The 22,258-nt window shown below is 37.4% G+C and overlaps 1 protein-coding gene across 1 annotated transcript; it reads left to right on the forward strand.

Moving 5' to 3' along the window:
* Positions 1–527: 527 nt before the first annotated feature.
* GORAB (golgin, RAB6 interacting) lies at positions 528–20,668 on the forward strand. The gene is made up of 5 exons (XM_081824585.1): positions 528–687; positions 6,871–7,228; positions 9,353–9,454; positions 11,886–12,026; positions 18,864–20,668. Exons 1-5 carry the CDS (start codon positions 552–554, stop codon positions 19,318–19,320), a joined length of 1,194 nt encoding a protein of 397 aa, XP_081680711.1. The 5' UTR covers positions 528–551; the 3' UTR covers positions 19,321–20,668.
* The last annotated feature ends 1,590 nt before the right edge of the window (positions 20,669–22,258 follow it).

The raw sequence follows: 22,258 nt of genomic DNA on the forward strand, positions 1-22,258 counted from the left end.
ACCGAGCTGTGCAGAGAAACCCTGTTACACGTGTCTAGTCCCTTCCCATTATACCCCGGCCCTCTGAAATGTTTTTTCACAACTAAAGGCCTAACTGAACATTCTCTTGCGTCAATTTGCAGGATAATCCCAGGGCAGTTCTGGAAAAGATCTCCACAGGTCCCGAAAGCCACCCTTCCACACCTAGCAAGTAGAGGGCTCCGCCCCATTGACTTCCCAGAGGACCCAGGAGACCGTAGCTACCGCTCTTTTCCGCCACAGACTTGTAGCCACTTCCTAACTGCCTGTTTATCTCCACCCTCATCCCCATCGCCACTTCTCCCCTTATCTTGTTAAGCTACTAACCCAATGAGAATAAGAGACAGGGAAAGAGATCAGACTCAGGTCAAAGACATAAATGTCCCCGCGGCCGAGATTTCCGCATGGAGTTTGTCCGGCACGGCCGGAGGCAACTCGAAGGCAGCTGGGCCCTGCTGCAAGCGAGAGGGGACCTTGTAGCCAGAACTCGAAGCGTTCATTGGTTGGTCGGCCGTGGACGGGAAAAAACCCGGATGTGCCTGGGTAGTCGTGTTGGCAGTCGGGGCTCTGAGGTTTGGGCGTTCTGGGGGTGCTGGCAGCCGAGGCGGATGGCGCGGGGTTGGGCTGGCTTCTCTGAGGAGGAGCTGAGGCGACTAAAGCAGGCTAAAGGTAACGGGACGTGCCGGCAGAGATTTAATCTTTGCGTCTCCTGGGGGAAGGGGCGGGGCTGCAGCGTTTGAGGGGAGAAGGGGGCGGGAAAGAGGGTAATGTGTTGATGTTTGGGGAAGGAGCTATAATGGGAAGAGGGGATTGAGGGGCTCCAGAGGTGAATGTACTGGGAGCCAGGGAGGGAGGGGCGAGTCCAGGGGCCTGGGATTTTCTTTTAGAAAAGAAAGTTCAGGAATCCATTTCAGGGATTTGGATTTGACTTTTTCTGTGAAAGGAATGGGACTTGGGAGAGGAAGTGAGCCTACAGCCTAGCTGTCTCGTATGGGAAGACTGCTGCATAAATCAATGGCTGGAGAGTTGGGGTCGGGTAAAAGAAGGAGGAGGGGCACAAACCATATTAGAATTGTGATGAATTTATCAAAGTTGACAATGGTTGGGAAGAAGGAAGCACAGGGATCTGAATAAACGCAGAGACGATGCTTTTCATAATACATCTGGAGTCTTGCATTCACTTCTGGTTGCCAGACGACTTATGTAATTCTAACTCTTGAGAGTGAGAAAACCAAGAGTTTTTGAGAGGCTACATGTGAGATTATACCTGTTGACTTTGTTGTCAGCTAAAAATTTGTGTTTCCCTCGCTGGAACTCGTACTATTTTGTTTTCTTTTAATGAAGGAATAACTTTTGCTGTTATTTGGTGAGAAACTCTTGGTATAAACTATGCTTTGTTTGTGGTTGAAATTTCGTGAAATTCTGTATGGTGATCCTGGTAGTGGACAGTACATCACCCTGAGTACCATAATTTATGTACTTTACTTGTGGGAGAAAATTAAATGAGCCCTGGCATGCTTTTTGTTAGAGTTTGTGATCAAATTGGATGTTGCTCAGGTAAGTCTGTGTGTTATTAGCATAGATGTAAAAATAATCTAAGGCTGACAAGTGGAAAAGGAAATAAAGTAGTAACATAAGGCCAGTGTAGGTTATATAGATGGAGGAATTTTTGATTGGTCCAGAGGCCTTTAAAAAATTGTATCATAAAAGTTATACTACAGTGTGTAGTTAATTGACTTTAGCTTGAGGTTCTCAAATTCTTTCGCTGTGTTTTGAACATCCGTTCACATATTTGAAGGTACAGAGTACAAGTATTCCTGCTTTTGGTCTGACCCAAAGTTAGAGGTATCATCTTCTGTATGCACATACTAAGATGAACAAGGCATCATCCTTGCCTTCAAAGAGCTGATAGTCTAATGAGACAAACTATAATATAATGGATAGTAGAAAATTTACAAGAGCTTACTACAGAGCTAGCAGGAACCTGACTGTGCTGGGGGTTGGGTGGAGCTTGGGAAGATTTCACAGAGACTATGTGTTAGCAGAGGTGAGTTTGCCAACTAAATTATAACAGTAGATTCGTTATGTAGAAGTACATTTCTAAATATCTCTTCAATTTGGGATAGAGTGGGGCTGGAAGGACGTTACCTTCAAGGCCTGTCATTCCATAGTGAGATGTTAGAGCATAGACACCAACCACTAGTCTATGTCCACCCTACATAGCATCTTTGTACACTCATAGCCAAACACAGCGATTGGCATATAGATCTCCTAGCTCTGCCTCTAAATCTTTTGCCTTGAATTTCTCATTTGTAAAACTAGAAAATCTGGATTTTTAATTTTTAAGCCTCCTTCCTTAAAAAGTCTCCAACCTTAAAATATAATTAAGTAATCCATGAAGATGGAGTTGGTTGCCAGCAAAAATAAGCATGACAGTACTCTAGAGAAAACCATATGCACATTAGGAAAGATCAAGAATGTTCTTAGCATTCTTTTTTTTTTTTAAGATTTTATTTATTTATTTGAGATAGAGCGTGTGCACAAGCAGGGGGAGTGACAGGCAGAGGGAGAAGGAGAGGGAGAAGCAGACTCCCTGCAGAGCAGGATTGACGCAGGGCTCAATCCCAGGACCCTGGGATCACAACCTAAGCTGAAGGCAGATGCTTAACCCACTGAGCCACCCAGGTGCCCCTGTTCTTAGCATTCTTATTTATAGTATTAAAAAGGTAGGAACAAACCAGTTGTTCATTTAAAAAAGTGGATAAATAAATTGTAATATAACCATCCATTGGGCTGCTATACAGCTATGGGAATATATGAAGTATACCCACATGCATTAACGTGTAAATTTCATAAATATAATGCATGAAAAGAGCAAGTTGCAGAAGAACAACCTGATACATTTGTAGAAGATCAAAATGATACAAAGCAGGTATATTGTTTTGGGAAAATAGGACATCAAAATACAGGATACTAGAAAGACAAGGGAATATTATCAGGAAGGGGCAAATACATAGGGAATTTCAAAAGTGTTGGTAATAATGAAATCAAGTTGAGACAAGTTACGCTACAGTAACAAAGAGCCCTAATATATCAATTGTTTAAAATAATAAAGATTTATTTTTCACTCTAGCTTCATGTCTAATATGGACTGGCAGGTCACTCTTTTCCACATAATTACTTCACGTTGTGTTTTGGTGCTATCATTTAGGAATTCACCATGGCATGAGAATTGAGCATTGGCAACTAAATGCTTCCATCAGTAAATGATAGGTGTCACTCATACTTACATTTCATTTAACAAAAGCAAGTAGTATGATTTGGAGGGCAATAAATACAATTATCTTATGTGTTCCAAAAGAGAGGATAACATGTCTATCATTGAATAGCAGTTATGTCTATTATAGTCATGTTTTATTTGTTAAAATGTTGCTATTTTTAATAATCCATACAGGTTGGATATGTGTCTATAACACATACATGTATTTGATGTATGACTTATTTCATACTAAAAAACTGGAAATAAAAAAAAAAACAGTGCCATTACAGTGCCGCCAATGTCTAAAGAAAATATTCATGAGTTATTTATTCTTGATACTAGTTCTTTGCCAGGTATATTATGAATATCTTCTCCTCTGAATATCTTCTCCTAGCTTGTAACTTATTTTTTAACTTTTACCTTTTGATGAACAAAGTATTTAATTTTAATGTGGTCAAATTCGTCAACATTTTTGTGTCTTAAGAATTTACTACCCTGCCATTAGGTGGTAGTACCCTATCATAAGATATTAATCCTTATACTCAATTAAGAGGTTTTTTGAAGTTTCTTCTTTTTTTTTTAATTTTATTGTTATGTTAGTCACCATACATTACATCATTAGTTTTTTTTTTTTTAATTTTTTTTAAAGATTTTATTTATTTATCTGACAGAGAGACCGCGAGAGCAGGAACACAAGCAGGGAGAGTGGGAGAGGGAGAAGCAGGCTTCCCGCCGAGCAGAGAGCCCGATGTGGGACTCGATCCCAGCACCCTGGGATCATGACCTGAGCCGAAGGCAGACGCTTAACGACTGAGCCACCCAGGCGCCCTACATCATTAGTTTTTGATGTAGTGTTCCATGATTCATTGTTTGCATATAACACCCAGTGCTCCATTCAATACATGCCCTCTTTAATACCCATCACCAGGCTAACCCATACCCCCACACCCTCCCCTCTAGAGCCCTCAGTTTGTTTCTCAGAGTCCATAGTCTTTCATGGTTTGTCTCACCCTCCTATTTCCGCCCCCTTCATTTTACCCTTCCTACTATCTTCTTCTTTAGGAGTTTTTAACATTTTTATTATAAGCTACAACAGATTCAAAACACTGCATAAAGAAATGTGTTTCTAATAAGAATTTTAAAGTGTTGATTTGCCATTAAGTTCTTAACCCATTTGGAGAATGTTTTGTTTGTTTTTATATGGTGTGAGGTATGGATCTCATTTTATCTTTTCCATATAGTAGTTTTTCCTCAAGTCCATTTATTGAATGATTCGACCTTTTGCTCTTGATAGGCCATGCTATCTCAGTCATATACCAGTGCTTCATACCTGTATGAACCTGTTTCTGGGTTCTTTGTTCTATTTCATCGGTTTGTCTATTTCTGTGCTCTCTGTTCTGTTCCATTGGTCTGTTTGTCTATTTTTTTCAGCATACCCACTGTCTTTATTACTGTGGCTTTAAAGTGGGTCTTGAAGTCAAGTAATGCCAGTCTTCCAGTTTTGTTCTTCACGATATTATGTTAGCTATTCTGAGTCTTTTGCCTCTCCATATAAACTCGAGAAGCATTGTGTCAGTATGCACACGGTATCTTGGCTGGGATTTTGATTGGGATTGCAGTGAATCTATAGATCAAGTTGGGGTGAACTGACATCTTGACAGTATTGAATCTTCTACTCATGAATATGGAATATCTCTCCATTTAGTTCTTTGATTTCATTATCAGAGTTTGTAGTTTTCTTTATAGATCTTGTACTTACTTTCTTAGATTTATTCCTAAGTATTACATTTTATTTTTTTTTTTAGTGCTAATGCAAATAGTATCATGTTTTTAACTTCAGATTCTACTTGTTCATTGTTGGTACATAGGAAAGCATTTGACTTTTGTATATTAATCTTGCAGTCTGCAGCCTTACTATAATGGCTTATTAGTTCCAGGAGTTTTTATATCATATGTTCTGTTCTTAAGTGGACTGAATTTGTTTATTGTTTGGTTTATTATTCGTTACTTGTTTATTGTAGCAATTTTAATCTCATACGCAGGTTCTGTGAAAATGCAAAATAGATTGGAAGCTGCAGTACTGGATTTCATAGGGACTATTAATTCAGCTAAGTGAGTGTAACTGGGAAGTAAACAGACATTTTCTGATGGTGTGAATAGAGATCAGTGGTTAAGAATAAGTTCCTGTCCTAAAATAGACGAGGCTACTTTGTGTTTCTGGCAAAAGTCAACAAAAATAACATTTTACTTTTGATGGTACATCTGTCTTTTAAAAGTATTTTCTTTACCTATCTCATTTAATCCTTACACCAATTCCATGAGTTAAGTAGAGCAGGTAAATTTTCAACCCCTTTGGCATATGAAGAAACTGAGGTATGGAATAATTAATTGACTTGCCTAAGGTTATTGAGCTGGACAAAAGCAGTACTAGAGCTGTGACTCCAGAGCCTTTAATTCTCCTTTGGGAGATTTAAATACTAGGCTTGTGTTGCTTCAGAAGTCAACGTGCAGAATTTTAAAAGCCCTATTTAAGTTCATTTACAAGGACTTATCACAATTTCATTTCCCAGGTATTTTGTAAATAATACCATTTACAGATCTTATTAAATATTGTGTGAATGTGAGTAAATTCTCCAGTACTCTGTCTTAAAAGGTTAACACTGGTATAGACAACCCAAAAAGTATAATAGGGATATTATTTATTTTATAGTGCTTTTTAAAAAAATTTCTCCCAGTTGTTTTATCTTCCTCTATTGGTTTGCTTAGACTGCTATTAAAATTAGCTTGTGTGTATTGATTAATGGCTAACTGACTTTGGGGAACACAACCTTGCACTGCTCTGGAAAATGAAAGCTAACAATTGAGGGTTAACTAGCATTCTTGGAAAGAAGAGATTTCATTCAGTTATACTTTATGCATTACATCTACCTGTGTATCAGATTGGCCTAAGATCTGCTATTATTTAAGAAAGGTGCAGCCCATCTGTAAACGCAACCACCATTTTATTTCAGGAGAGCAGATAGAATCATAAATCAAATTTAAGACCTATCAAGAGGGCGCCTGGGTGGCTCAGTTGGTTAAGCGACTGCCTTCTGCTCAGGTCATGATCCCAGGGTCCTGGGATCGAGTCCCGCATCGGGCTCCCTGCTCTGCAGGGAGCCTGCTTCTCCCTCTCCCACTCCCCCTGCTTGTGTTCCCTCTCTCTGTCAAATAAATAAATAAAATCTTAAAAAAAAAAAAAAAAAAAAAAGACCTATCAAGAATTCATTTGTCTACCTTGTTTGGTCAGATTAGTTGATTCTTGAGGCAATTCTCAATTCAAGTTGAAAAAGAAACCTTGTTTTTTATTCTGAGGCCTAACTCAACAGACAAATGGACTTCTTAAGGTAAATTTTGAGTTGGGACAGTATGATTGGAGAACTGTTAAAACGCTACAGGAAAATGGCTGTTTTTCCCTGGGCTTTTGTGGTAGAGGGGAGAAACCCTGTAGAATTATTATCAAAGCTTAATGTTAATGCTTTATTTTCTTAGAGAAATTCTAATTATTTGCTGCTCACACAAGGGAATTTTTCTCCATTCTCTTTTTCACACAGATCCGTTTGAACCACCGCGGCGTCTTCCTGTGAAGAAAAGTCGACAACAACTTCAGCGAGAAAAAGCCCTTCAAGAGCAAAGCCAAAAACTTGGACTTCAAGATGGATCAACCTCAGTACCTCCAGAGCAGCTGCTTTCTGCACCAAAACCAAGCTTTAATAGTCCAAAACCACATTCTTCTTTCCCTCTTCCTTCTAGTCCTCTTACACTCACCTCTCCTGTTGGTGATGGAAAACCACAGGGTATTGAAAGTCAACCAAGGGAACTGGGACTTGAGAATTCCCACGATAGTCACAAAAACGCCAGGATTCTACCCCCGAAGCCAGATTGCAAAATGGAAAAAAAGAAAGTGGAATTGTTAGTAAGTCTATATATCCATGAGACTTTTTCCATTTTACTTTTTTTTCTCCGTTAGGCTTTGAAGAAATAGTAGTTTTAACATTTTCTTTTTTATATTCTGACCTAGAGGTGTAATGGATAACCTGTTAAAGATTAGCTACCCCCTAAATGTGTTGTAAACCAGTCAGTGTTGGGTATGTTATACATGTTATGTCACTTACTCTTTGCAGCAGCTTATAGTACCAGTTCATGATTTTCACTCTATAGATGAGATAGCTTGGACTCAGAAAAGATAACTTTATTCCTAAAGCAAATACATAGCTAATAAGTAGCAGAGTTGGGGTTCACATACAGGTCTTTCTGGATCCAAAGTCTCTGCCCTTTACCATCACCAGAAGCAGTTCTTATGCGTAGGACTCACTCCATCCCCATATCGAACCTATTCTTCACTGTCCAGACTACATCTCCATTGGCCCAGAAAAGGGTGTTTGTGAAGAGATACGAAGGGATAGTCAAAGAAAAGTTGAAATTTAGGAAATTGAGAGGACTAATAAAACGATTCAGCTCCATCATTTGATTTCTTTTTATTCTTTATTTAATGTGCTTGTATTAGAAACTACCTCCAGAATTTAGTTTAGAAACATTCTTATGGAAATTGCTATTCTATCACTTGTGAATTCTCAAAATATTTATCCTAGAGCTTATGTTTTAATATCCACTCATGTTTTGTTTCCCCTCCTGCTATCTTCCCCTCCTGCTATCTTCTTCTTCTTCCTCCTTTTTTTTTTTTTACAAGAGATATAAAGCCACATGAATTATGAGAACAACATTGAACAAGTACATATATTTAAATGTCTTTAAATGTAGTTTACCAGCATAGACCTGAGACAAGTAGAGGAGGGTGGGTTTAAATTGAGCTGGACAATTTAGATTGAATGTTGTTAGGAAAATAATTTTTTTTTTTTAGGTACTTGGGAAAATTTTCATAGAAGACATGTAATCTCAAGAACTGTCATTGAAAAAGGAATTCTGAGCCTATAAGAAGGGGAAAGGAAAGCTCTATCCTATAGGATGCTCAGAGATGGCATCGCATGTCTCTGGAAGAGGCAAAAGTGAGGCCAGAGAAAGTAGAGAATGAGGGAGGGCGACGAAGGATGTGGAAGCTGAGGGTTCCTGTCTGTTGAGCTCCCCGATGCAGTCGTGTATCACCAAGGCCTCTCAGAGAGAGAGACCCTGGTCAAAACAATGGTTAGAGAAAATGCAGGTGTCGGCGTTGTGGTGCATTCAGGGGAGGGCACCAGCTGAGCTGGACCTCCAGCACCGGGTGACAAGATGCCCGCGATAGTGAAGCTGAGAGCGGACCAGTGCCAGCACCAGGGTGGAGGCTGTGAGAATGGGAAGGAAATGATCAATTTGGAAGTGGTTACTAGGTCTCGGACTAGAGAATTTTGATACAGTGGCCATAAGAAATGGCAGTAAAAGGAATAAATAGCTTTGTCATGACCTTGTTTGAGTTGACATCCAGTTGTTGAATTTACGGGAAATTTTAATCTACGTCTTTCAGAATTGAACAGAGGGAAAACTCTTTTCAGATCTTTGAAGTCTCTCGGTAACCCAGCATTCAAATCTTAGCTCATGGTGTTTCGCTCTGTTTAAAATTGTTTGAGATCTGGAAAAAAGAAAGCGTATTGAAAAAAAATGAATAAAATAAACATTGGTTATTGTCCTGAGGGTGTTAGGTGGTAGAGACTTTTCATTATAGAAAACTCTAAAAGATAGAACATGATATTAGCTACATACCAATTTATTTTGCTCTCCATTTTGCATATAATACATAATTAACTTATACAATTTTCTTTGTTCTCCTAAGAAATGCCATAGTACTCTAGCTTCCAGTTTGTGGCTTCCTAGATTATATACATATAATGGATTTCAAAGGGCCAGTTTATGTAAGCCTTCAAATCATAATCTTTGTTCCTATTAGAACAAAATAATGAGCTGCAGATGGGTTCCTTTTAAGAGAGTTTTTGAAAGAAAATAGACATAATCTGCTTGATTAAATTTTATACATAGGGAACTGAGCCTGGTAAGGTGTAGGATGGGGTTTCAGAAACTCCTTTTTATACTTTTTTTGTTCCCTAGGCAAGAAAAATCTCGTTGGGAAGTCCTCCAGCAAGAACAACAGCTAATGGAAGAGAAAAATAAACGTAAGAAAGCTCTTTTGGCTAAAGCTATTGCAGAAAGGTGAGGCACCTGAACTAGGAGAGTTGTTTGTAATCTGCGATCAGTTCTGTCATGTTTTATATTTCTTTTCCCTTGTCTCTCTTGATAAATTGATGTTTTTCTCTACAACATTCATTTTTAATTTTTTTTGTAAAGTAGGTTCCATGCCCAGTGTGGGTCTTAAACTCACAACCCCGAGATCAAGATTCACATACTCTACCGACCAGCCAGGTGCCCCTCTACAGTGTTACTTTTATTTATTTATTTATTTACTTATTTTTTTTTTTTTTTAAAGATTTTATTTATTTATTTGACAGAGACACAGCGAGAGAGGGAACAAAAGCAGGGGGAGTGAGAGAGGGAGAAGCAGGCTTCCTGCCGAGCAGAGAGCCCGATGTGGGACTCGATCCCAGGACCCTGGGATCATGACCTGAGCCGAAGGCAGACGCTTAACGACTGAGCCACCCAGGCACCCTACAGTGTTACTTTTAAAGCTAACTAAACAAATTATGCTTTATAAATGATACTGAAATTCCGATGTTTATTTATTAAGGAGGACTTTGTAAGCCAAAATTGTGAATACAGGTGCAATTAAAACTTCAGAATCAGCATCAGTGTTTTCAATTTTAGCCATCTACACATCCGAAGGAAGAGGTGAATAGCCATCAGTATAAGTGCATTAGCAACAAGTGCAGGTTTTAATTTTGACATGGGGAGGTTTTAATCATGTGACATGTAGAAGAGTAAGATTATTTATTCCACATAAGTGATTTCCACTCCCAGAAATCTTGTGTTTTTCTATGGACATTTTTCTTGAATAATTTATCTCCCCCACTGATACATGATATAACCTTTCATCAGTGACTCAGGGTCACCATTGTGAGCACTCTGCCCTATTATGTGCACTTCAATATTTCTGTCACCTCCCAGTGTCAGTTTGTCAGCAGTCACTTTTCCTTTACTTTGCTGTGTTGGCCTCCAACAGCAACATTCCCATTTGAGCCACTTTTCACCCCTCACCCACTCTTCCTGCCCTTTTAGTTTGTAATTTCCAGTGTGCTGTGGCCTTAGGAAACCACGCTTAGTCAGTGAAGCAATGATTGAGAATAGGGAGAATGAAATGCAAGCGAGTATTCTTGGCATTTTCTTTTCAGATCTCCAGAAAAGCCTGGCAAAACTATTGGTTATTGAAGCTGATGTATGTGTCGGGGGAGGGGAAGGGACAGGGCTAGAGAGAAAGGCAAGTAGGTATATGAGAGTCATTCAGAATTTTATCTGTCAGGGATGTATGTATTTGAAAATGATGATTTTCTTTTTTCTCCAGCTGGTCCCCTTTGATCTTTCATGAAACATAGGAAATATGCAACTTACTGCACTTACATTTCAAGAAAAAAAATGTGATTATTGAAAGTGAATAGCGATTTTGGAAATCACTTCAGTAGTCTTCATTTTGGAAGTGGTTGGGGAGGCTGTTCACTGGGGATTTTACAGAAAGATTTATAGGCTCAGCACTTGTTCTTTACATGCATTTGGTTGAAGACAAAGTATTGATACAGGCGGAAATGTAGGGAAATATAACCTGATTAGATTATTAATAAATGCGCCAGCAAAGTACTTGAAGTAAAAGATTCATACTGGTAACTTTTGTAGGCAGAAAACAAGGGAAAATGCATAATGGAGTAGAAATCAGGAGAATATAAGTTGCAATATAGTGGTTTTCTGGGGGGGTTTTATTCTGTGAGAAGGGTATGAAATTTTGAAGTAAGTGAAATCAGTTTGAAGGTTGGCTTTTGTATTTGTTTATTCTGTTTCTTCAGTGTGTCATGTATTTGAATGTGCTTTTAAAGAAAGAAAAAAAAAAAGTATTGGTTTTGAGCCCCAGAAAGCATTTTGAGGACCTGTAGTGCCTAAAAACAAAGAATCAAAGTAATGAAAGTTTGGGGGAAATGGGTCCTAAAAAGGTTAAAACCAAAAATATAAAGAAATGGTGTTTAAAAAAACAAAAAGAAATGGTGTTTAATGCAGGCATCAGTTCTTTTGTCCACTAAGTATCAGACAAATGAAAATGGGCTTAGCAAGAATTGAAGGCTAGAAATTTAGAAAGGTTTGTTAGGTGTTCCATGTAAAGAGAATACAGATATATTCTTTCACTGCCTGTTCACATCCTCATGGAATGAATAGAGACCTATAAGTGAACTAATTGTTTTTTTTTTAAATCTTACTTTTTCCTTTGTGTATTGGAATAATAAGGGAAAACAGCACAAATGCAGTCTTAGAGATAAACCAAAATGTTGCCAGCATTTGTTTTATTTCAATTTGTGCTTTTTTTTCTAATTTTTAAAAAATTATACATTAAAATCATATTGTATATACAGTAGGCTGCTTTTTTCACTTATATTGTATATAGATACGTGATTTTAAAATGTCTTTATTTTTCTACTCATTTTTCTAGATCTAAAAGAACTCAAGCAGAGACCTTGAAACTAAAGCGGATCCAAAAGGAGTTACAGGCTCTAGATGACATGGTGTCAGCTGATATTGGAATCCTCAGAAACCGGATCGATCAGGCCAGCCTCGAGTATTCATATGCTCGGTGAGTTGAGAGAACTCTGAACCAGGAGTCAGAGTAAATTAATGTTTATTGCTAGCTGGGCCAGGAGCTTTCAGGTGTGTCGTCATTGAAGCCTCATAACAATACCGTTAGGTGCTCTATTTATCCCTATTTTGTATTCAATCAAGTGTCTCTTCTTTTTGAAGTCTTCCTTAACTTCCCCCCATCCTTGTTCATATTCCTGTTAGAGCGTTTCTTGCATTATTTATTTGCATTTTAGTCTTTCTTGCTAAACCATCAGCTATGTAATGTTTGGGACTCTTAAGTGTCTATATGACTTGTCCCCAAATTCTATTATTCTAACACCAAGTCCATAATCTTTCTATTAAGGAATTTTGATTATCTGAGATGGTTCTTAGAGATTATCCTAGTTCTCATTTCAGTTTTCATCAAAGAAAGAAGACCTAGTTTATTTTTTTAAAAGCCTTATGAGTATTTTTTAAAAAATTTTATTTTATTATGTTATGTTAGTCACCATACATCGTTAGTTTTTGATGTAGTGATCCATGATTTATTGTTTTCGTATAACACCCAGTGCTTTATATGAGTATTTAAAGAAAATACCACTCTGTCTCGAAAGCTTGAAGTTTTCCTCTTTTTTTTTTTCTTTTTGATTGTATTCTGTATATAATAGTTTGCTATCATGTGTTTTCTTGGTTTCAACCACTGGAATTTTTTTAGTGAAAAATTCATCATGGAGTATTTTTAAAATGAACTAACACATGTAAAGAATTACATGAACTTTGCAAGCAGATAAAAGGGCAAAAAATTAGGTCCAGTTTCAGGGTTTTCAGCCCTTTCAGCGTTGCTTTAATCATCCTAGTTTGTCTTTTTTCACAAGGGAATGCCGTGTTAATGACTCCGTTTTGCATCTCTCTCTAACACTAGAAATCAATCAGAATGCCTCATTAGTCCAGGGTAAACCACAGCATCAGAATGTTTATATAACAATTTAATAAAGCGGAAATGCTTGATTGTGGCTTTTAATTCACTGTTTATTAAGAAAGAGGTTTGTGGTGTCCTTGTGATTTTTGTAATTGTTGTTTGACCATATGCTATTAGACTTAATGGGTTGCTTTTATTAATTAACTGCTTAAATTAATGCCATCAGTAGCTGATAACTGGAGGTTCCAGATTTCTATTTATAAGGTCATTAAGGAGGTAACCAAGATTTTATTAAGATAAAACTAATCCTAGATTTTTAGCATATTTTATTCTCTGTAACTTAAGTTTACCAGAGGAACATTCTTTTGCCTTTATAGCCCTTTATGTGAATAATTCAGATTATTATGGATACCTCAACAGAAAATCATCTCATTATGTTTTAATTCTGTCCTAGAGGAGGCTGGAGTAGGATGCATTTGTATGTTGAACATAATATAAGAAATGTCATAGTTTTAGCCTTCAGAGAACCACAAAGAAAGTGGGATTACTGGTTAAAGAAGAAAACATCCCGTAATATATAAACATGTTTAATGAAATTTTAGTAAATTTTTATATTATATTTACATAAAATTTTACATGTTTTAACAAACTAAAGATGGCAATTTCTCATGGTACTGGTATTGACATAGTTGTATGTGAATATCCATATTGTATGTGTGAGGCTATTTTTAAAAATCTAAGCTCTTGAGATAAGTCAAAGAGAAGCCATAGACGATTGTGACTAGGACCAGCATTGTATCTTGTTCATGCATAAGATTAAGACAACATTTTCTAAATTTACACTTGTGGTTATTGAGAAATTAGAGATTGGTGATACAATATTGTGGTTTAGATTTATACTGGTAGCTAATCCCCAGGGCAACCAGTTTCTATTGGAGATTTCCTTGATTTTTTTTTTAAATAAAAATAATACTGTAGTTTTATAGTACAGTGCAATGTCTACAAAAGGTTCTTAGATAATGAATAGTCCAGAATTTGCTTTAAAATTGGCTTCTATAGAGCATTGTTAGAGTAGACCCTTTTAAGGAGACCAGCACTTGGAGTGAACCAAATTGAGAGTTATTGCTGCTGTTTGCATCTATGACTCCCAGGCTGCCGTATGCTGCGTAGACCAACTTGTGAAACAGAGTGGCTGTGTGTAGAACATTTCTTTGACCCTTCATGGACCAGGAAAAACTATAATCACTGTTAGCTATTTACGTTTAATAGACATTCCCATTAACATGTACACATACATGTGCATACACATACACACATATATACATAAATGTTTTATGTATAATTTACAGAAGTAAAAATAATAGGGATTGTGGAAAGAAACTTTATTAAAAATTTTAATAAGAATGTAAGCGTAGCAGACCTCTTTATGTCAAGTAACTCTTTACTCCCAACATTATAAAAAGCTGAAAGAATGCAGTTACATCCTTTCACAACACTTTCACAACACAAGACGGTCCAAGTACTTGTAAAATACTGTGTGATCGAGTTCTTTCTGTTGGAATTATTAATTCTATGAGAATAACATTTCCTTTTTATCCTCAGAAATGTATTTTTCAGTCACTGACTCTGATTTTGAGAACAGGTTCATCTAGGATGTGTTTTTCTGAAGTCTCATACGCTTGAGATTTCATGTATGTCATTGGTGTCACCATCTAGAACCTAGACTGTCTGTTTTGGCCTTTGTATTAGGTTCCTAGGGCTGCCATAACAAGTTACCACAAACTGGGTGGTTTAAAACAACAGAAATTTATTCTCTTACATTTCTGGATGCCAGAAGTTTGAAATCAAGGTGTTGGCAGTGTCAGTCTTCCTTCACAGACTCTAGGAAAGAATCCATTCCTTGCCTCTTACAGTTTCTGGTGGCTGTAGGCACTCCTTGGCTCGTGGCTGCACCACTAAGTTCTGTGCCTCTGTAGTCACATTGCTTCCTCCTCTTCTCTCTCAAAACTTCCTCTGTCGCCTTCTTTTTTTTTTTTTTTAAAGATTTTATTTATTTATTTGAGAGAGAGAATGAGACAGAGAGCATGAGAGGGGGGAGAGTCAGAGAGAGAGGCAGACTCCCTGCTGAGCAGGGAGCCCGACGTGGGACTCGATCCAGGGACTCCAGGATCATGACCCGAGCCAAAGGCAGTCGCTTAACCAACTGAGCCACCCAGGCACCCCCTATGTTGCCTTCTTAAAAGGATACATGTGATTATATTTAGGGTCCAACTGAATAATTCAGAATAAACTCCTTTCAAAATTGTAAACTTAATCACATCTTTTACCATATAAGGTAATATTCACAGATTCTGGGGATTAAGAAGTGAATATCTATGGGTGGTCATGTTTTTAGCCTACCATAACATTTGTCTTATGATTTGTCTAATAGCTGCGAAATGTCTTCATCTGTCAACTGTCTCTACTTTGTCACTGTGGGCAGAAAATGAAAAATACTAATTCTGAACTGTGTTCAGTGAAAGCTGAGAACAGATTACAGATACAGTGTTTCTAGTCTTTTTTTATATCTTTTTGAAAGATGATGTGATACTTTGAACAACACAATAAGGAAACTAAACAGTGATTTATTTCACTGTGGCATCATCCTTTGGGTCATTCTATCATTCTCTGTTTTCTTATTTTTTTTTCTGCAAAATGGGAATAATTGATGAGTAATAAGGAAATAATTCCCAGGGCAACAAAATGGCAAAATGTTTCAAGATATAGGAACAATATATCCTGTCTCAGCAATTCTGTAATGTATCTCAGATGTGTAAAAGGATCCAGTGGACCCATACAGTAATTGCAAAATGTAGTTTTATTCTATCCTTTCTTAGGATAAAAACCTTGATATGTTGATCCTTACAAATAGTTAGAACTGCTCAGAAAAGGAACCAAAAAACTGAAAGTGCACCCAGGAAACCTAACAGCATGCCAAGGGTTAATTATTGAATTCTTAAAAAATTTCAGGATACCAAAACCAAGAGACAGATTCTAGAACCCTTTAAATATCATTAAATCACTTAATGTCCCTTTAAAATAACAAAACAATTCTGTAATTACATTTCCAGTTCAATTTAGCTTACTGTGTTATATATAATGCTCTTATTATTCTGTTCCAAAACATGTCATCATATTCTGATTTGGTATTATCCACCTGAACCTCCAGCTCATAGTGCAGTTTGTGAAATTAATCAATATTTCAAACATAAATCACTCTGTGCAGGAATATATATGCATGTTTCTGGCCAGAAGAACTTTAAATAAATAAACAAAATGCAAAATCTTCAGTGATTTATCCAGGGTGAAAGATCAATGGAAACCTAGGGACCTGTTTGCAAATTTAATTTCAATTCAGCATTCACGAGCCCAGTCAATAAATCTTTACTGACTTTGGCTGGCTGAGGGGACCTCAGACCACAGAAAGGAGGTTTGACTTGGGGGGAAGGGGCAAGGTTTTCTTATACCTGTAGAGAATATTGTTAGAGCTCTTAAGCTTGATGCAAGAACATTCATAAACAGGATATGTTACAAAGTATGGAAATAAGGGATTCACATGTCCAACAAAGCTCCTTTGGAACAATTCTTTTAACATAGAGGGTAATTGAAAAACAGCTAGTTTTCTCATTCTTATAGTTACTAGATGACTAAAAAAAAAAAAAAATTAAATGTGGTAAGTGAACATTATGTAAATAACAGTTTTCAAGTATAAATACTGAGTCCTTAAACTTTGCATAATTTTAGTTTTAGAGTACTTGTTTAGTGATAAACTAGCAACGCTTTTTGATTCTGGTACTCTGAAGGAGAAGTTCTCTTTTTTGAGTGCCTACCAGCCACTGGGCGAGACACTTGCCCTGTTTATACCGTTTAATCCTTAACATTCCTGTGAAGTAATAGTGTCATTACCATTTTACAAATAAACCAAAACTCAGATGAAGATACTACCAAAGGTCACTATACTGGAGTTTTCAGACATTGCACATATATTCTCCAGCCTCTTCCTTAGGAACCTAGCTGTGTTTTGTACTCATGGTGCTGACCCTGGGGCACACCTGATTAGAACAAAGATGGGCTACCAACTCCAGAACATTTAATCCAAAGGCTAAATAGGGGTTGGTGGCATGGCTGGACACTAAGCTTTGTTCAAACTGATGTGAGCCAAGCTAAGCCAACCCGGGTCCTTCCCCTGGAATTCAAACACTGAGAAATTGAGTAGAGTGAATTTAATGTAGAGCCACAGCTGGTGGCCATATTGGGTTGTGAGTATGATTGGAAAGCCAAAATGAGAGAAACTGTGGTTTCTAAGCATTAAAGAGAATAGCTTTTGATTCTGATGACATGCCTGTGAAATTGCCTCTTGTATCCTACAATAAAACCCACTTTTCACCTGAGCTAGTTTGACTGGGTATCTGTTCTTTACATCCAAAAAAGGCCTTGAACAAAACAGGTATATACACAGTAAAAGGCAAAGGCAGGTTTTGAACCATGGGTTTTCTAAAATCAAAGCCTTTCATTTTTTCACTGTATTCTTTTTCAAGACAGAGAATCTTGTGTTAGGAGATATAACTGTTTCTGTTTTGCTGTAACTGTAGTACCGGAAATTACTTACTACATTGCGTTGATGTAGGCAATCATAACAGGTAAGGCACCATGGCTTTCACAACTGTTAGTGGTTATTAAACTGAACAATTAGTTGATAAATGTGGGCCAGTCTCTTTTCCTGGCCAAATAAAAAAAAAAGAGAGAAAAGAAAAAAGGGAACAAATTACATGGAAAAGGCAAAAGACGGTGAACCGACATATGATAACTTTTCTTTTTGTGTCAGCCTAATACAAAAGAAAAAAAAGATCACAGGGTGACTTCCCCAGTAGAATTACCTTATTTCTAAGATTGGCGTTGCCTGTCTTTGCAGTTTACATAAATGTAAATAGATAAAGTGCCCTGATCAAAGTCTAACAGTAATCTGTTGTTGCAGAATGGAGAGAGAACAACTTAACCCAGAGATTCTCAACTGGGGGCAGTTTTGCCCCTGAGGAGACATTTGATAACATCTGGAGACCTTTTTGGTTATTACAAGTATTGGGCGCTACCAGCAGGAGTGGGAGAAAGCCAGTGATGCTGCTGCACATCCTACAATGTACAGGACAGCTCCCCACAACAGAGAATGATATGGTCCAAGTTGTCAATAGTGCCAAGATTGAGAAACCCTTCCTAAACCTACCCTGAAATGTTTCTCTTCTACTTGATGCTTGCTTCTTGCCTCACCTAATACCATTTACATTCACCTTGCAACCACTGTCCATATCCTTCTCCACCAAAAATCTTCTTCCTTTTCTAATCCACTAATCAAGGGATGCAGATTTTCTACTTTTTCCTTCTCCGGTTGTTTTACCTCTCATACATTTTGACCAGTTGTGTGCTGGAGCTAGGTTGCGCTGGTTCACGAGAACAGATTTTGTGTATCTCTTTCCAATTCTACAGTCAGTGATGGCACATTAACTGCCTGAAATTGGCCATAGTGGTGGTAGTATTTATAATACAGAAATTGACAAACACTGCAAATCAGGGCTCTCCCTGACCAGAGCTAGCTCACCACTGAATTAACCTCTCAGCCTGCTTTCATTCAAGCCCAGCTTCAGGAAGAGGAAATGAATGCAGAAGAATGTCATTACATTAGAAGGGCCCAAATGTGGATGTTGTAAAAGTTTGAGCAGCAACAGCCTGGTTTGTCTGACGTGTAGGACAAGCGTGCATAAAATATTAGTATCCATATCTTCATTATACTTCCTTCCCCCCCCCCCCAATTCTGGAGTTTAATTATTGTTTCTAGGCCCTCCTTTGAATATCTTCTTAAGTGGAAAACCAATGGACCAATCTTTGTACCTGTCCCTACAGGAAGCGGTTTGACAGGGCTGAAGCAGAGTATGTTACAGCAAAGCTAGATCTCCAGCGCAAGACTGAAATTAAAGAGCAACTCACTGAACACCTCTGTACAATCATACAGCAAAATGAGCTCCGCAAGGCCAAGAAGTTGGAAGAGTTGATGCAGCAACTGGATGTACAAGCTGACGAGGAGACTCTGGAGCTTGAGGTGGAGGTGGAGAGATTGCTGCATGAACAAGAAGCCGAAGCAGGGAAACAGGTGGTTCATTTGGAGAGGCCATTTCAGCCTTCTGGGGAGAGTGTGACATTAGGATTTGCCGAAGAGAACAAAAATCATCAAGAACACGCCACTTCCTTAAAGGTAGATGAACAGTGTGAAAATCCCAGCAGCATTCCCCTTCAAAATCGAGACCAAAATCAAGAAGTTAGAACTCCTGTAAAGGCCATTTCAACTGCTCCGACCACATGAAGTGCCAGTGTTTGTTCACTCAGCTAGTGCGGGATTCAGTAGAGTACACTTCTGTTGGAGATTATGCCATGAGCTCGGATAAGTGTGCCTTTAAAACGGTGTTAATTTTTGAATCCCTGGTTAGTTTTAGTATAACATGTTTGACATTCTAAACCCTCAAATTACAATAATTTTATACGTAGGCACACAGTTTACCTTGATCCAGGGCCAATTCCCTCGGTGTACCCTGATGACTGGGTGAAAACAAACGACCCAAATAAGATGGAAGAAAAACTACACAGTTAAGAGTGTTGTTGGACGAGGTAAATATAGAAAAGTAAAATGGAAAATAATACTCAACACCTCATCAAACTCATTTGACTTCTAGGAGAGGTGTTGATGAGAGTCCTATTTTATGTAGTTAGTAGAGAGACACCAAAGTTAACATGTGAAAAAGAGTCAGCAGGAGGAAAAAAACTAACAAGAGTAGCATGTTGAATTGTCTATTGGATCTTACTAGAGCTGCAAAACACAACTTGGGAGTTGCAGTTTAAGAAAGACAAACAGCTTCAGTAACGTTATTTTTGTCTTCAGTTTGCCTTTTAAATGGCTTTAATTCACAACCTGAGTTTTGATTGGTTCATACACACACACAAATATACCACTAATACGTATAATTTTACTATTAATGTATTGTCTTTAATCAGCACATTGATTAAATTTAGACAATGAAAACATTTCTACAGTGAGGCTAAAAATAATACAGAAAACCTATCAGTACTTTTGATTATCCAAAAAAATTGATACACTTTTTTTCTAAAGTTATTTGTAAATATGTGTTGCTGGATATAAATTATCCCATCATAAAGCATTTAAATTGCTAAAATGGTGATTTTCTTAGTATTTTAATAGTTTGTTAATTATTATCACTAATACTTGACCCACTTTGTGCTATATGTGAATGTGTAAATAAATACTGTTGGTTTGTCACAGAATCTGTGAATTTCACATTAAATTGTGATCTATTTATCAGAAATTCCAAAAAGTACTACATTTTAAGTCTTAAAAAAAGAACTATCATAAAAGAGAATAAGGACAAATGTAATATTGTATTTATAATAATGCTGAAAAAGTAAGGGCCATCCTATTTTTAAATGAGTTTGAGTATTCTAGCAGTGTGGATGAGCTGTGTATTTTTATATTATGTAATTTGAGTTAAAATTATAGCTTTCCATTACTGACTTACCTAAACAGGCATTTGTATAGATAGTTGTGTTTTTATTTATGAATGATATTCATAAAAACTGAAAGCATCATTGTCCAATACACTTATTTTTCTAAGGAATAAACGAGTCTGATACATCTATAATGTGGTCTTTTGTTTACTGTTAAAAAAATCTCAGTATGTGTTCTTACGTGCTACGTGGTAGTCATGTGCCTCTACTTTCATGTGGTAGATGCACATGAGCCTCTGTTAAGGGAAATTCATCAATAAATGAGGTTCTGTAAGATCCGCTACATACAGGGAGCTACAATCTGATTCTCATTCGAAATATTTATAAGGTATATGGAGAAAGGAGAACCATGAAATAAAGAATTGGAAGGGACCTCAGAGATCATCTGATTTTATCATCTTTACAGAAGAGGAATTTGAGAACCAGAGATTTCACTTATGGCATGTTGGCCAACTGGCTTATTTTAAACTTAAAGTGCTAGTAACGTCGCAGTTCTAAAACTCTTGGTGTATCTCTTACATGTATCAGGCTGTAAAGTTCACTGCATCCCTCCACTTGAAAACTTTGTTTTATAACCCATTCAGGGATTGTGTTTGTGCTTGTGAAATGCTTTCAAATATGTCTATAAAAGGTCCACTGATACCATTATTTTGAAAAACTTGCTTTGCTTGGCTTTCCCAGGGTGGTATCCGAGTGCTCAGGTGATGATATAAGTGACAAAGTTATATTGCATCAGTTTTGTACAAGGCAGCTGTATTCCATGTGTGGGAGGAATAAGAGCAAATGAAGTGGGGGCTCGTTGGTATGAGGACCATATGCACTGGCTTTGCCAGGATAGTCCTGATATCTTTTAAAATCATAAAGCATATTCAAAAGACTTTGATATATGGATTCACAAATCCACAAATAATTGTTACTTTCTGTGAAGGAACTTAGGTTCAAAATTACTGCCCTGAGTTTATTGGAGCACTTTGTAGAGCTGTCCCTCTGTAGAGTTGAACTCCTCTTCTCTTGCTTCTACTTCTCAAATAGTTGGAGCATAAAGTTGTCGAGGCTCTTAATAATGTATTACCATAACCATTGGTAGTAATTTTCACTTGTCTTAAAAAAAAAAAATACTCTGAAGGGTAAACTTGAATTCCTGAATTTAAGAATTCTTATACATTGATTCCCACTACTTTCTTTAAAAAGAACCATTTTTATAGGTTTCAGAGAATTTCTTAAAGCATAGTTCTCATTGCATTTAAAATACAGTGAGAGTTTTTCACGCTCTTCACCTCTGCATAATTCTACTGAATTACGGCACTTGCAGGTGGTAAATCTTTGTACTCATTGAGAGAGCACAGCTCGTTTCCAAGTCAGATGATAGAAGTCTCTGATTGGAATTTCTAGAACATATTTTATTGCTAGATTGGCATTTGAATTATAGAGTAAAAACTCTGCTATAAACCTCTTTCATTCTTTGTTTGGATTTAGCAACATAGTACTCTCAAGAAGCTTTAAGTATTCAGCAACTTCCTCTTCCAAAACATTGGCACAAAACGGACTCAAGTTATTCTGACCCAGGCCATTGCCAGTGACCTTTATAAATGATGTTTTGGGTTTTGTATTTCTCAGGAGCCAAGTCAGCATTTTAAAGGCCCTGATAGATATAACTCAGTCTGCCAGACAAGACCTGGGGCCACTCTGGACCAGGGTAATTATACCCCCTCTCAACATAGATC

Source organism: Leptonychotes weddellii, chromosome 6 (genome assembly GCF_054177405.1).
Source record: "Leptonychotes weddellii isolate Sample4059 chromosome 6, ASM5417740v2, whole genome shotgun sequence".
NCBI classification, from domain to species: Eukaryota; Metazoa; Chordata; class Mammalia; order Carnivora; family Phocidae; genus Leptonychotes; species Leptonychotes weddellii.

Coding starts and splice junctions, on each gene's coding strand:
- GORAB (XM_081824585.1), top strand. CDS start 552: ATGTGCCTGGGTAGTCGTGTTGGCAGTCGGGGCTCTGAGGTTTGGGCG. Junction 688..6,870: donor GCGACTAAAGCAGGCTAAAG/GTAACGGGACGT, acceptor TTTTTCACACAG/ATCCGTTTGAACCACCGCGG. Junction 12,027..18,863: donor CTCGAGTATTCATATGCTCG/GTGAGTTGAGAG, acceptor CTGTCCCTACAG/GAAGCGGTTTGACAGGGCTG.